This window comes from Marmota marmota, unplaced genomic scaffold (genome assembly GCF_001458135.2).
Source record: "Marmota marmota marmota unplaced genomic scaffold, marMar, whole genome shotgun sequence".
Lineage (NCBI taxonomy): Eukaryota > Metazoa > Chordata > Mammalia > Rodentia > Sciuridae > Marmota > Marmota marmota.
In genome coordinates, this window is record NW_025999999.1 from 5,474,472 (window position 1) to 5,489,652 (window position 15,181).

Here is a 15,181-nt window from a genome sequence, read left to right on the forward strand (position 1 = left end):
AGTGGACAAAATGAGATTATTGGAGAAAAGGAATAATTGGTGTTTTTTGCTATTGTAATTCATTAGTTGAGGAATTACATTGTTATTATTATTTATATATCAATATATAATTATATGTTAACATATTTTATAATTTAGCCAATACATTTTATTATAAAATATTAAATTTATTATATTATTAAATATATTTATATAAATTGTAATGTATATATTAGTATACATTAATACTTGAATTATTAATTAAGCCTGTTTCATGTGCGTAGTCTTCATTAACACAGATATATTATCATAAAATTATAAATTAGAAATCCTAAAATTCATGTTTAATGTCACTAACTTACCACCAGTCTTTTGGCATATTTTTTTTGTTATTTTTTTTATTAGTTACACATGACAGTACAATGATCTTGACATTTCATACATTTGAATCAAATTATATCTGCATTTTGTACATCATGGTAATTATAGTATAAAGCTTTTCTTTTAAATTACTTTTTCATGAATTTATGGCTCATCATGCAAACCTAAATGTAATTTACCAGACTAAGTGGTTCACAAGCAGGCAGTGTTTTCTGTTATTTTTTATGGACTTGTTCCTGATTTGACACAGGTCTATTGAGCCCCACCCATGTTCCCCTGGCCAGGACAATGCCCTTCTGCATACCTTCCGGAACAGCTTGTCGTCAGGTGTAGGGGAATTGGTAGTGCGGTAGGGATTTCGGAACCGATGCCCAGGAGACTTATCATATGGATAATTGGCCACCACTGCCCCTCCATGGAGATTGGCTGAAAGAACAAAGTTGAAGGAGCGCATCCAGTGGATCACAGCCTTAGTCTCGGGCTCCACCTGTAAGTAGATAAGAAAGGCTAGCAGCAAAGGAAAGGCCATGGAAGTCACTGTGAGGAAGGGGCCTGGGGAGAGAGTGTGTCTGAATAACACAGAGAAGTTATTCCCTCCTCTGGATTCTGACCTCTGGAATGACAGTTTCCAAAATTAAGTATATGGAAGGCTTTTTCAGAAGGAAATTTTACGTGAATTGTAATATACTAAACAGGTACAAGGAGAATATTTGGGGCAGTGGAACAATGCTGTATGACACCATAATGGTGGATTCATATTATCATACATTTGCCAAAAACCATAGAATTGATAACACCAAGAATAAGCACTAGGGCTGGGATTGTGGGCTCAGCGGTAGAGCGCTCCCCTAGCATGGGCGGGACCCGGGTTTGATCCTCAGCACCACATAAAAATAAAGGCATTGTGTTGTGTCCATCTACACCAAAAAATAAATATTAAAAAAAGAATAAGCACTAATGTAAACTATGAACTTTGAGTGTTAGTGGTGAGTAGTGCAGGTTCAGTGACTAACCAATGTATACTCAGGTGGGTGATGGTGGGGTAGGGAATAGGGGGACAGGATGTATGTGGGGGCTCTGTACTTTTGGCTATGAACCTAAAATTACCCTGAGAAAATAAGCTAGAAAGAGAAAGAGGGAGGGAGAGGGGGAAGAGAGAGAGAGAGAGAGAGAGAGAGAGATCTGTTTGAAGAGGGCTATCATAATTAGAAAGTTCAGAGCTCCAGCTGAGCCTCTATCTGGACCCTAGGAAAGGGCTTCTTATTTACTCATTGTCCTGTGGCTTCTAAGACAGGAATTTGGGGCTTTAGAAAATAAATCTGGAAAACACTGGATCACAATAATAGGTTTTCAGCCTCCTCCTTCTCCCAACACATGTGCTGTAATGTTGACATGTGGAACATGCTCCTCTAGTTGTATCCAAATGTCATGAATTAGATACACTATCCCTTGGACAAGTAGTGTAACTGTACCCTTTATAGTGCGTTATATTGCTAGTGAGTGACAGTATTTTAAGCAAAGCCTTGAATCCACTTGGACTAGCCTAGTATAGTAGTAGAGTACAGTATTATAAATAAACAATTTATAGTCCTCAATTTTTTTCCTCCTCTCAGGGTAGATGTGCTTAGAGATTATGAGATGTTAATGTGTTAATTACTCCTCCTGGACCAGGGGTAAGCTCTGAAGGACCCATTTTTCCATCCCAGGGGGACTGAATGAATAGTGTTGAGTTCACACAATCAGAATGCATATAGAGTTGTGTGAGGCTTAATGATGAGGCTACATTCTGAGAAATGTACTGTTAGATGATTTTGTCATTGTGCAAACATCTGGAGTGTACTTACACAAACGACAATGGCTACAACATCACAGGGGATAGAATCTTATGGGACCACTACTATATATTCCATCCATCATTTACCAAAATGTCATTAAGGGAAGCATGGCTATAGTACCAAGGGTTCCAGTTCTGGTCTTTGATGAGGCTCAGAGGATTTGAAGCAGTCCTTTCTTCAAGTCTGAAGCCCTATCAGAACAAGGCTAGCTCCTCACTGCTCTTCTTTCTCAAGTCTACTCCGTCAGGAGCAAGAGAGACTTCTCATTGTCTTTTTTCCTTTTAAGATTTAGATAGAGGACTAAGTGGGACCCTAATTATTACTGAATCAATCACCTTACTTTACTAAGAGAAACAAGTTTAACAAATAAGAACATTCTTTTGGCTAGATAGTCTGACTAGTACAAAGTTATTTTTCATGTTTTACTTGAGCCAAAGGATAGTTGCTATCAGACACTTAATAAGCATGACTTTTACTTCCTATTCAAAGAGAAAAAAATATCTAAGAATATTCCATCCAGGAAATTCCCAGAATAAAGGCCTATGCCTGATTTATTTTTCTCCACCCAGTTTCTAAGTTTAGATATTCACAAATAAAACATTTAGAACTATACCCTACAATATAAAAACCAAGGATGACAATGATGCTCCAGAGATGACTGTAGCTATTTGTAGGAGCAGGCCCACTAGCATAGTGAAACTTCATATTTCCAGGGTCACATTATAGGCCTCCTGGAGAGTGAGGCTTAGGAGCATGGACTGGCATCTCCTATTGAGACAGAAGGGAAATGAGGGAGAATAAGGTAAAATGTTAAGGTCACACATACAAAGGGAAGAGGAAAACCCACAAGGGTCAGACTTCCTAAATCTCTTTTTGGAACTAATTGCTGAAAAATACACAGTTCACCATAAGTAGGAGAGATTTGAGAAATCTTGAGAAGAGAATGCTAGAATTCTCTGTCAATAGTTTAGTGCAATAGAAAGAATGCTGGGTTAAGAGTCAGAAGGCCTGAGTTTTGATCCTGATTCCAATCACTTATTAGCTGTGCAGATTTAAATCATTATTCTTAGTAGTAGCAGTATTAGGGAATGAACCCTGCGGTACTCTACCACTGAGCTACATTCCCCAGCCCTTATTATTTTATTTTGAGACAGAGTCTCACTAAATAGGCCAAGCTGGCCTCAAACTTGTGATCTTCCTGTCTCAGGCTCCCAAGTTGCTACCATGCTCACCTGAACTATTTTATCTGTAAGTATAATATCTATAAAACCGAGATTGGGGGGCTGAGGTTGTGGCTCAGTGGTAGAGCAATTGCCTAGCATGTGCAAGGTCCTGGGTTTGATCCTTAGCACCACATAAAAATAAATAAACAAAATAAAGGTATTGTGTCCAATTACAACTAAAAAATAAATATTAACAAAAGAAACAGAGATGGATGACACTGCTCAATGAATTCACCACACTAACGATCAACTGAAACACTGGCTATGACAGGACTTTGTGAAATGATTAAGTACCCTGCAACTACAGGATACTGCTTTCATCTCCTCCACCCCCATCACTACTATCATCAAATATTTATGCTCCTTGGAGAGCTCTACTTGGGGAGAGAACAAATACAAAGAAGCATAAGATACAATTATTATTCCTCTAGACAAATTTACATGAAGTTGAAGAGATGCTTAATTCTTGCTTGTTAATATGAAGATTGCTTAACAATCCTTTTGCAAGAAATTCCAGATGCTGATTTTTTTGCTTCTGTTTGCAAATTTTATCTCCTACCTGACTTTCCCAGTTGTCCGGAAGGGGCAAGTGATGGTTGGGTCCTCCATGCTTCTCATTGTAGTAGAAATAGATATTGAGATCAGGGAAGTTACGGTTCAGGTCCACTTTATTGGCATTATTTCTGCCAACGAGATACTCAGGCATGTTTGGGCCCTAGAGAAAAAATGAAGAGATGAAAAATGTAAGTTTCAGACTGAATCCTATATTTTAAGAACACTGTACAGCTCTTTTATGATATTAACTGCCTCTATCAAATCATGTAGCACTTTCTTCTTTAACCTCTCCAAAATCCCAATGGTGTGGTTGAAGTTTCCCTGTAAAACATGTACTGCAGATAGAGATCCCAGGAGAAGCTGTAACAACAGGAAAGTGTTTCAGAATCATGGGAGCTCTTGTTTTTTTTTAAAAAAGATCTTGAGATATAATTTACATACCATAAAATTTACTTGTTTTTAGTGTACAAGTCAATGAATTTGATATGCTTATAGAGTTGTACTGCCATCATCATAATCTGATTTCAGAACATTTCTATCACTCTAAAGAGAAACATTTAAAAAGAAATTTTTTTTTTAGTTGTTGATGGACCTTTATTTATTTATTAATTTATATGTGGTGTTGAGAATCGAACCCAGGGCCTCAACCATGCTAGGCAATCGCTCTACCACTGAGCCACAACCTCAGCCCGAGAAACTTTTTTATTATAGTCAGTCCTCATTTTCCCACCAGCCCAAGGTCATCACTCTTTCTCCACAGATTCACATTCTCTAGACATGTCACAAAAGTAGGATCATGCATTGTATGTTCTGTGATTTTTTTCCCTGACTGCACATAATATTTTTAGAGGCTTGTTCATTTGTTGATGAGCCTCATTGTTGTTGCTGTTGTTGTTGTTGATGAATAACTCTATCAAATGGATATATCACATTTTGTTCATCCATTTACCAGATGAGGGACTGCATTAGTTTCCTACAGCTTCTGTAACAAGTTACCACAAAACGGGAGTCTTCTAATAACAGACATTTGTTGTCTCACACTTTTGGAAGCTCAAAGTTTGAAATCCAGATGCCAGCAGGCTCAGCTTTCTGAAGTTTCTCTCTTTGTCTCTTCTACCTTCTGGAGGTTGGAGGTAATCTTTGGTTTGTGAATGCATCCCTCTAATTTTTTTCTTTTCTTTCTTTCTTTTTTTTTTTTTTGTAACAGGGACTGAACCAAGTGGTGCTTAACCACTAAGCCATATCCTCAGTCCTTGTTATATTTTATTTACAGACAGGGTCTCACAAAGCTGCTTAGGGCTTCGCTAAGTTGCTGAAGCTGGCCTTGAAATTCTGATCCTCCTTCTTTAGTCTTCTGCTGGGATTACAGAGATGTACCACCATGGCCCACTCTAATTTCTGCTTCCATCTTTACCTGGATTTCTCTCTAGTGTGTCTGTGTCTCTATTTAGACACTTCTTTCTTATAAGGACAGTAATCATTTTGGATTTAGAATTCACCCTAATCCAGTATGACCTCATCTGAACTTAATTATATCTGCAAAGACTATTTCCAAACAAGATCACTTTCACAGGTACTAAGTGAACACAAAATTAAGGACAGTGATACTACTCAACACAGTACATGGACATTGGGTTGTTTCTGCTTTTTTGGCTGGTGTGGACAATGCTGCTATGAACATTTATGTACAAGTCTATGTATGAATGTGTATTTTCTTTTCCTTTGGTAGATACCTAGGAGTAGACCTGTTGGTATCCGTTGATGTAAGGTCACTTTTTTTTTTGGTAACAGGGACTAAACTTTTTGAAAAGCTGATGAGCTGTTTTCCAAAGTGGTTTTACCATGGAAATCCACTCTCTTGCTTTTTGAAAAATATAAGTTCTTTCTTATTTTCTTTTGAGCATTATCAACTTCCTTTCTCTTCTCATACTTCACATTTTTATTTGCTCATGTATTCATTCATTTATTCAGTCATCCAGTTAGTCAACTCAAATTTACTTAAGTTTCCATTCAAAGGTCTGACAGACATTAGGGAAAGGAGTAAGTGAGGCATTATTCTACTAATTCATAGTGTACATAAGGTAGATATATATACACAAATAATTAAATATAAAAAGTGGTATAACAGAGATATGTTAAGATGCCTGTTAAAAACTGAAATTCCATTCAATGTTTTGTGTGGCATTGGAGAAAGGGATTAGTGTCCCTGGCAGCCCTGTGGACTGAGAGGATAGAGTCCAAATTGTTGGTTGTTTCCCAAAGTGGGGTGAATGAATGATGTTGGACAGCTGAAAAGTAAGTCACAGATGTACTACCTCTTGAATTTTCTCTAAGAGATCTTTATTTTTATATTTTCATAATATCCTGCTTATATTTTATTCTTAGATCACCATTCAACACATAACTTTAAAAAAATTCTCTTAAGTTTTCTGTAGCAATTCTGTTCCAATGGAAACATTTATCTGATTTTTCCGTGGTGCACACTTCTATGATACAATGATTTTCTTTTTGCTTCCAGGGTTTTTTCACTGCTTGCTCATTCTTATCAATGTAGTTCTTAATCGTTAGCATTAAGCCTTGATCAGTTGATTTGCTACCCAGACTGGTTATTAGTTAAGATGACAAGAAGAGGGGCTGAGTGTGTGGCTTGGTGATACAGGGCTTACCTGGTATTCATGAGGCCCTGGTTTCCATCCCCAGCACTAAAAAAAGAAAAAAAAAAAGGAAGGAAGGAAAAACAGCATGGCAAAGGGCTTCCCCTAACAGTCTGGAAGTCAGAAAACTGAAATAAATGCTAGGTGTCAGCAGTGTTGAATTTCTTCTGAGGGCTCTAGGGGTATCTGTTTTCTGATGTTTCCACCTTCTAGAGGCCATCCACATTCCTGAGTTTATGGTTCCTTCTTCCATTTTCAAAGCCAGCAGCATAACTGGCTCAACATTCTGGTTCCATTCCCCTGTCTGCCTCTAATCAATCTTTAACCATATTCCCATGTAGATTTAAACTACTCAGGAAGCTGAGGCAGGAGGATTGAAAGTTCAAGGCCAGAACCAGAAACTTAGCAGAACCTCTGTCAATTTTTTTAAAAGGGCTGGGGGTGTGGCTGGGTGGTTAAGTACCTCTGGGTTCAATCCCTGCTTCCACAAAAAACACAAAAACCCCTCAAATAGGCATGTAAGGTGGGAGGGTGAACAATATTTACAATCAGAAGCCAAAAGTTCAGGGAAAGAGGTGTATTTTGCAATATCACTTCACTTCTGCATAGTATTTTTCAGTTTACAAAGTGTTGTCATGGACATTGCCTCATTGATTCTCACAATAAACCTTGAGGTCAACTGGACAGGTGTAGAAGCAACTGAAGCTCAGAGAGCCCACAGTTATTGCCTAATGTGCTACATTTAGACAGGACCAAAGTCTTTATTATAGTTCTATTTTATTTTCTGTTGCTTTTTTTCTCAGCCATTTTATCTTTTATTATTTATTTTGTTTATTATTTTATTTTTAATTATTTATTTTATTTATTATTTATTTATTTTGGTATGGGGGACTGAACTCAGGAGTGCTTCCTCATTGAGCTATATCTCCAGACTTCTAATTTTTTAAAATTTTGGGCTGGGGATGTGGCTCAAGTGGTAACGCGCTCGCCTGGCATGCGCGGGGCACTGGGTTCGATCCTCAGCACCACATAAAAATAAAATAAAGATGTTGTGTCCACCGAAAACTAAAAAAAAAAAAATAAATATTTAAAAAAATCTCTCTCTCTCTCTCTCTCTCTCTCTCTCTCTCTTTACTTTAAAAAAATTTTTTTTTGAAACAGGGTTTAGCTAAGTTGTGGAGGGTAACCTTGAATTTGTGATCCTCCTGCCTCAGCCTCCCAAGAAACTGGGATTACAGGCGAGTGCCATCACTCCTAGGGTTATCCTTTATTTCTTTTACTGGAATACATTGTCTGTTGGCATTTAGTTCTGAGGGAATGGGCAAGAAGGTAGACCTCCCACAGGCAGACAGGATAGAGCCTCAGAGAAGGGAAAAGGGGGAATGAGACCATGCCATCCTAGAAGGAGACATCGGGCCTGGAGAATATCCTGGCATTGTCTCTGACAGCTTCAACTGCAACAGCTCCTCCTTAGTTAGCATATCCTGTCTCTGCTGCTGACAGCTTCAACCACATGGCTCTTCCTTGGCTATAGCCCACTACCAGATCTAACCTTGCTTGAAGAAATTCCCCTTCCCGATAGACATGTCAAATCACAAGGTTGGACCTGACCTCTTAATTATGTAAATAAGGGATTAAACTTAGGCACTTCTGATTGGCTTACTAAACTGGGAGCTTGAAGAGCTTGATTGGTCCATCCCTCACCCCCAAAATTATCTGTACTGGGTCATCAGATATACCTTTAAAAACCCTTAGACAGCAGATAACCCCTTGGCATCCCTCTCAGGACCCTTCCCTATTTGGGAGCTCTGCTTTCTTTCTATTATGCTAATAAATCCTGTTACTTTGCTCTCACTCTTGCGTCCATGGATTTCATTCTTTGAATTTGGAAACAAAGAACCCATCTATCCATGCTCTGTGTTATACTTTCTGTCCTAATATGGCTTTAGTCTATCCCTGGTATTTCCTTTGGGCTTCTACCTGTGTGGCCGCCGCCTCGTAGCCATCCGGGTTCATGGAGGGCAGGATGTGAATGCGCGTTTCCTGGATGAGCTGCATGATGCGCTGGTTCTGGTTCTGGAATTCTTCACACAAGAACTCGGACAGCTGCAGCAGCAGCTCCCGGCCCAGCACCTCGTCACCATGCATGTTCCCAACATACTTGACTTCCGGTTCCACTGCAAGCAGAAAACGCACATGCAGGAGAAGAAAAGATGGGGAAGTTTAGAAGTGCTACTAAGTCATGATCTTGCAAAAGCATCTTTTCCTTCCTTTTCATTACTACATAAAAGATAACCTTAGGCTTTCATTGGGTCTTTACCAATAATCCTGGAGCCCCTTCCTAACCAATTGCAATTGCAAAATGTCTAAAACTTCATACCAGGGATAATAATGCTTACTACCTTTTGAACCCCCACGATGAACTGGGTATTTATGTTCATTATTACTCATCTTCACAGAAAACCTGTGAAGTAGGCATAGTTAGCCTCAAAGCCAAGAAACTAGGGATGAAAGAGGTTAAGAAACTTGTCTGAGGCCACCTAGCTAGTGCAGATAATAGAAGTCAAAGCCCAGCTTGCATTTGTAGTACCATTCACAGTAGCATGCTGCTTCTTAAGCAGAGACTAATCCTTCAGGGTGAGGCTGGTGTTTCCCCAAAACATGTCTCATGAAATAATCTAGGTTATGGCATAACATTTAACTGTCATCCCAATTGAATTGAAGACATAATTTTTAGGGCACTTAGGAAGCTAAAATCTTTCCTTTGTATCTGAGAGGCATGTCTTGAGACAGAGTAGGAAGGAATCTATTTATGTTTCAGTCCTTAGTGTTTGGCCATGCTAACAACTGCTCAGCTTGGCTAAGAATTGAGATTCTGGAGATAGCCCTAGAATCATTTAAAGATCAGTCTGTGGAAAGAAATTGACCAAATCACGGTATGTGCACATATGAATATATCACAATGAATTCCACTTTCATGTATTACTAATGCACCAATTAGAGCATTAGTTATACATTAAAAAGCAAACACAAATTTAAAAAAATAAATTATTAAAAAAAAGATCAATAGAGTAGAGGCAAGGGGTCAGGAGAGGGAGGAAATAATACTGAGAATTGAAAAGAAGCAAGTTACGTTATATGCATTTATGAATATGTCAAAATAAACCCCACAATTATAAAAAATATAATGTACTAATAAAAACACTTTTAAAATATTCTTGCTGGGCATGGTAGTGTAGGCCTATAATCCTAGCGACTTGGAAGTCTGAGACTGGAAGATCACAAGTTCAAAGCTAGCCTCAGCAATTTATCAAGACCCTGAGCAATTTAGTAAAACTCTGTCTCAATAAAAGGTCTGGGGATGTGGCTCAGTGGTTAAGGGCCCCTGGGTTCAATCCCTGGAGGAGGAAGAGGAAGAGGAGGAAGAGGAAGTCTTATACATGCTAGGCAAGCACTCTATCACTGAGATACAACCCCAACTTAAAAATGTTTTTTAAAAAGATTATGCTTGCTTCTTCTTATTTTCCTCCTCCTCCTCCTCCTCCTTTTTCTTCTTGCTGCTGCTGCTTCCTCTTCTTCTTCTTTTTGAGCAGGGTCTGGCTAAGTTGCTGAGGCTGGCCTCAAACTTGCAATACTCCTGCCTCAGCTTCCTCAGTCTCTAGGGATTACAGGCCTGTGCCATTGTGCTGGCTCTTGTGCCCTTTTAAAAGGAAAGAGAAAAGCTTCTTGTCAAGTGTCTTCTTTTCTACCCAACACTTTTCTGCCTCCATTTCTTTTTTGATTCTGCACCTCTTCATCTCCTTATTTCCAAATTCTCCTTATCATACTCATAGGCTGAGTTCAAATATTTCTTACTCTGTGAGGCCATCTTGGGCTCTCCTTGCTGGAAGTGAGTTGTCTGCTGACTTCTCTTTTACCATACTTTATATTTTTGCACATATTATAATTCATTTACTGGACCTGGCCTTAGTAATGTATACAATTTTTAATTTTCTTTAGAACATGATCCATTATTAGTTATCTTAGTATTCCTAGAGCAGTCTTTTCCAAAGGAACATTTGTAACCTACAGGATTTCTGTGAATTTTCCATAATGTGTTTTCTTAATCTTGTGGTATTTCTTAAATTTTAGATTATGTATTTCTTATGTTTTTTGGTGTTCTTTCAGGAAAGGTTGGTAATAGTAGAGGTCAGTTTCCTTCATATCCTTATTCAATAAAATAAAACTTGGAAAATCTATTTTAGTCTCCTCAAACCTCTCTTATTCATAAAAAAATGTTTTAACTTTTCTATGAAATCCAAGTCAGGGAACCACTGTCCTGTGGAACTTGGCATGGTGGAATGTACTTAGTATGTATTCAAGATTAGATTCTTTTTTCTGTTTTCCCTCCCTTTCTTTTCTTTTTTTCTTTCTCTTGGTCTTTCTTTTCTTCATGGTATTAGGGTACCACGTACTTCCTACCACAGAGCTACAACCCCCGTCTTTTTTATTTTTTATTTTGAGACAGGGTCTCTCTAAATATCCATGCTGGCCTTGAACATGTGATACTCCTGTTTAGCCTCTGGAGTATACAGGGATACACTTCCATCCTAGGCTAGGGCTGAGAACATAATCATTTTTTTTTCTTTCCTTCTTTTTGTTTCCCCATCATGTGGTGCTGGGAATCAAACCCAGGGCTTTGTGCATGCCAGGCAAGCACTTCACCACTGAGCCCATATCCCCTACTGTGGGGGCCACCCCGGATCTATTTGAAAAGCTTCTCCTCAGCCTTGCAATTCTGACATTGCAAGTCATTTTGTGGCTTCTCCCACTTAATGGATTACTCAAAGCACGAGGTGACCTCAGTCTTTAGTCGGCTAGAGAGGTTGCTCTGTAGCTCCTGACTGGGGCATTACCCATTGAGCTTGGACAGCCCTCCTCCTACCTTATTTGGCAAAAGAACATTCCTTGGAAATCCTTTGAAGCCCCCTTGTATAAATAAAGCAAACGTGGGCTCTTCTCTCTCTCCTTCCACTGTGGAAGCAGGACCCCTAAGGTCATAGAGCCGTCCCATTTTCACTTTTCAAAATTACTTCTTTGTTGTGTGATTTTTCGCCATATTTCTCAGCCAGTACATGTCACACAAGGGAAACCGAAAATTCATAGCCCGCGCAGGTCATGGGCAAGACCCAGCCCTCATAATATACAACCATTTCTCATATATCCATTTTGGTTCAAGCCCCTAACACCCCATGCCTGGATTTTTGTAATGAATTTCCCACTTGGTCTCCTAGCATTTGCCCAGCCCTATTTAAGCCTCTTCTCCTGAATCAAGTGTTTGCAAATAATTTCTTTAAAGGGACAGAAAGTAATCCTTTGGGCTTTGTAGGCAATATTGTCTCTGTCACAGCTATTCAACTCTTCCAGCAGAAGTAACCAAAGTAATGCAAAAGCAAATGGGTGTGGCCATTCCAGTAAAACTTCATTCACCAAAGCTGGTGCTGGTTCTGGAGCGGCAATTTGCTGCCTTCTATTCTGAGTGATCTTTTAAAAAATGTAAGTCAGATCTCTGCAACTCTTCTGCTTAAAACTCTCTAGTAGCTTCTCATTTAACTCAAAGTAAAAGGCAAAATATTTATAAAGATCTCTAAGGCCCTATGTGATCCTCTGCTGCCCAGTATTCCCCACTGTCTGTCTCTGACTTCGCCTCTTGTTCTACCCTTGTTCACCCTGCTGGACCATAGGGCCCCCCCTCACTTTTTCCTCATGTGTGCCAACATGCCCTAGCTCCTAGAACATTGCATCTGCTCTTGCCTCTGCCTGTTATCTTGCCACCTCCCCAACCCCTGCCCAATATCAACATGAAATGTTCCCTCATGTCCTTTGGATCTCTGTTCAAAACCCCCTCAGTGGGGATTCCTTTCCTGATCACCAATTCCTTGCTCCTCCCAATATTACCTCATGAAACTCTCTCTCTCTTTCTTGAGTTGTTTTTGCTCTAGCATTAGTTTCCATCTGATATAATATGTATTGTATTACTCAGTAGACTCCACTAGGCTTCAGGCCTATGAGGGCAAGGTCTTTGTATTATTCTGTGCTGTAATTCTAGAATACATAAAAGTTCTTACATATAGTAGGTGATTGGTAAATATTTATAAAATAAGTGAATGAAAGGAACAGATGGATGAATAGCTAAAGTTACAGGCTTCAGAGAAAAGTGGAATCAGGAGAGGCAGTGTTGTATAAACAAACTCCAAGGAAGGCCTTGAATGCTAGAAAGTATAGGGGCACCAAGAAGGGGACATGTATTGGGGGACTAACCCCATCATACCTACTAAAAGTCTTAAGCTTCCACAGTGTACACGAGATCTGAGTAAAAGCATGTTCTAGCTATGCAAGTGCAACTTCAAAGCAAGTCCCTTCAGACCATATAACCATATGACGATCCTTGAGCTTCTCCTATGTAATATTCTGATATTCTCATAGTCCGAATTCATGGGATTTTTGAAACAGAAGAGTAAGATTATAACAGTTTCTAGGAAAACAATTATTTTGTGTGCCAAATAACACAAGGTTCAGAGAAAGTTCAGGAAGATTCAGAGAAGATTCAGAAGATTCAGTGGGAGCAGTTAGGAGTTATGAGACCCATTAGGAGTTTATGCAATAATTTAGGCAAGTTGTGGTGGAGACTGGGCTAGGGCTGAGGATGTGGGAGTGGAGAGGAAAGTAAAGTAAAGCAATGAGAAATTAGGAATAACTTAAATGTCCATCAACTCTTGAGCAGCTAAAGACAACCATGCAATAAGATATTTCACAGCCCAAAATAGTGGCATAGATCTATATTTATAGACACAAATGCTATTCATAACAGACTGTGAAATGAGGAAAGTAGCTATGATTCTATTTTTATGAAAAACTACATGTGTATGAAAGGTAGATTTAAATATGCAAAGAAAAATGTCTGGAAAGATATGCATCCATTTGTTACCAGTGGTTTTCGGTGAATGTTGGGATTATGGATGAACTTTATTATTATTACATCTAATTTCTAATTTTTAATCTAAACATGGATTGCTTTGACAATAGAAGCAAACTGGCAAAAAAGAATCCAATAAATAAATCTAATACCCTAACCCTTGAACTCTAGGATACTGTGTTCTATCCTGCTTCTACTCCAGGAAGAGTCTCCTAAACCCTTCTTAGTTCCCTGACAAAACTACAAGAGCTAATTATTTCTGCTATGCTCCTGAGCCATTGGATTGTGAAAGATATTATACTATAATAGCAAGAAAAAAGAAGGGGAATGGGAGGGAAGGTAGGGGGATGGGAATGGAGCCGGGAAGAAGATTCACCTTTTGCCATTAAGGTCTTAAGCAAACAGAACCTAAAGAGGAAGGAGTGGCTGGAGCCTGAATTGGGGTTGTGGCTCCCAGAGGCAGGGGAAGTTTAAGAGCCAAGTAGGCAAAGACTTGTCACAGTTTGAGAAAGAGGTAATAATCCATAGGAGAAGGTTCCACCGACCATCCTAGAAACAATACCAATGACTGGATTTGTAAGGGAAGAGTCCTGTCCCACCTGCTCCCAGAATTGCTCAAGACTTACAGGGCTCATGGATTCCAGGGTAGTCACTGAATTCCAGCACATAGAGGTGTCTTCCCTTTACACTGCGACCGATGCTGTAGATCTGAGTGATGTAGGGGCACTGGTTGTGCACCTTGTACAGTGTCCGCACAAGGTCATCATAATGGTGGTGACGAAAAGTGACTGGGGCAACCAACTTGAAGAGAAGGAGGAGGTGCAGGAAGGCTGAAAGCAGGTCTGACATCTTGCTGGGCTTCTTCAAAGAGAGACACTGAAATGTGCTCCCACCTCTCCAAATAGCCTCCTCAACAGTCAAAATCCAAAGAGCCGAAAACCAGCACTACCTAGCTCCCACCACAAAACACTAGTGTGACAGCACTGGAAAGGAGGCTTAGGACTTTCCCACTCAATGCTGGAAATTATTTATGTAGCTCTGGAATAGCCCCTCAGCTCTCCATGCTCATTTCTCTTCCTTTCCCAATCCTGGAAAACCTCTTGAAAAGTTCTTGCACATCCCTATATTGGTAGTCTCACGGATTCTGGTTTACTGATTAACTGGACTGTAAACATGCTTTGATAAATATCTGCTTATAACCCTTTGATTCCCAGAGGATTTTAAGAAACTTGACCTGTGCCTGTTCCCTTTGTTATAACTTATGAAAAGAATTCTCTGTCCCCTTTGTTCCATCCCACATACAGTTGCCAGACTATCTTTCTGAAGCACAGCTCTATCTTGTCCTTTTTTTTAAAAAAAAAAAAAACACATTTAAAATTTGTTCACATTAGTTGTCTTGTCCTTTTTTCCCTCAAAAGTCTTTCAACAGACACCATTAAGAAGATGAAAATAGGACTAAGTTTGGGGTTCAGTGGCAGAATGCTTGCCTTGCATGTATGAGGCACTGGTTTCCATCCTCAGCACCACATAAAATTAAATAAATAATAAAGGTATTGTGTCCATCTACAACTAAAAAAATATTAAAAAAAGAAGATGAAA

The 15,181-nt window shown here is 39.2% G+C and overlaps 1 protein-coding gene across 2 annotated transcripts in view; it reads right to left on the minus strand.

Annotated features, from left to right (window-relative positions):
- Cpn1 (carboxypeptidase N subunit 1) overlaps window positions 1–14,695 on the minus strand; it is a 28,032-nt gene extending 13,337 nt beyond the window's left edge. Inside the window, exons 1-5 of one of the 2 annotated variants that reach the window (XM_015494639.2) lie at window positions 14,209–14,695; window positions 8,608–8,804; window positions 6,640–6,675; window positions 3,978–4,133; window positions 665–847 (exon numbers count right to left, since the gene is read on the minus strand). In XM_015494639.2, coding sequence (XP_015350125.1) covers window positions 665–847; window positions 3,978–4,133; window positions 6,640–6,675; window positions 8,608–8,804; window positions 14,209–14,431 — 795 coding nt within the window. In that variant the 5' untranslated portion in view covers window positions 14,432–14,695. The remainder of the gene's footprint in view (window positions 1–664; window positions 848–3,977; window positions 4,134–6,639; window positions 6,676–8,607; window positions 8,805–14,208) is intronic. The other variant, XM_015494640.2, reaches the window with a different exon arrangement.
- Between the last annotated feature and the right edge of the window lie 486 nt (window positions 14,696–15,181).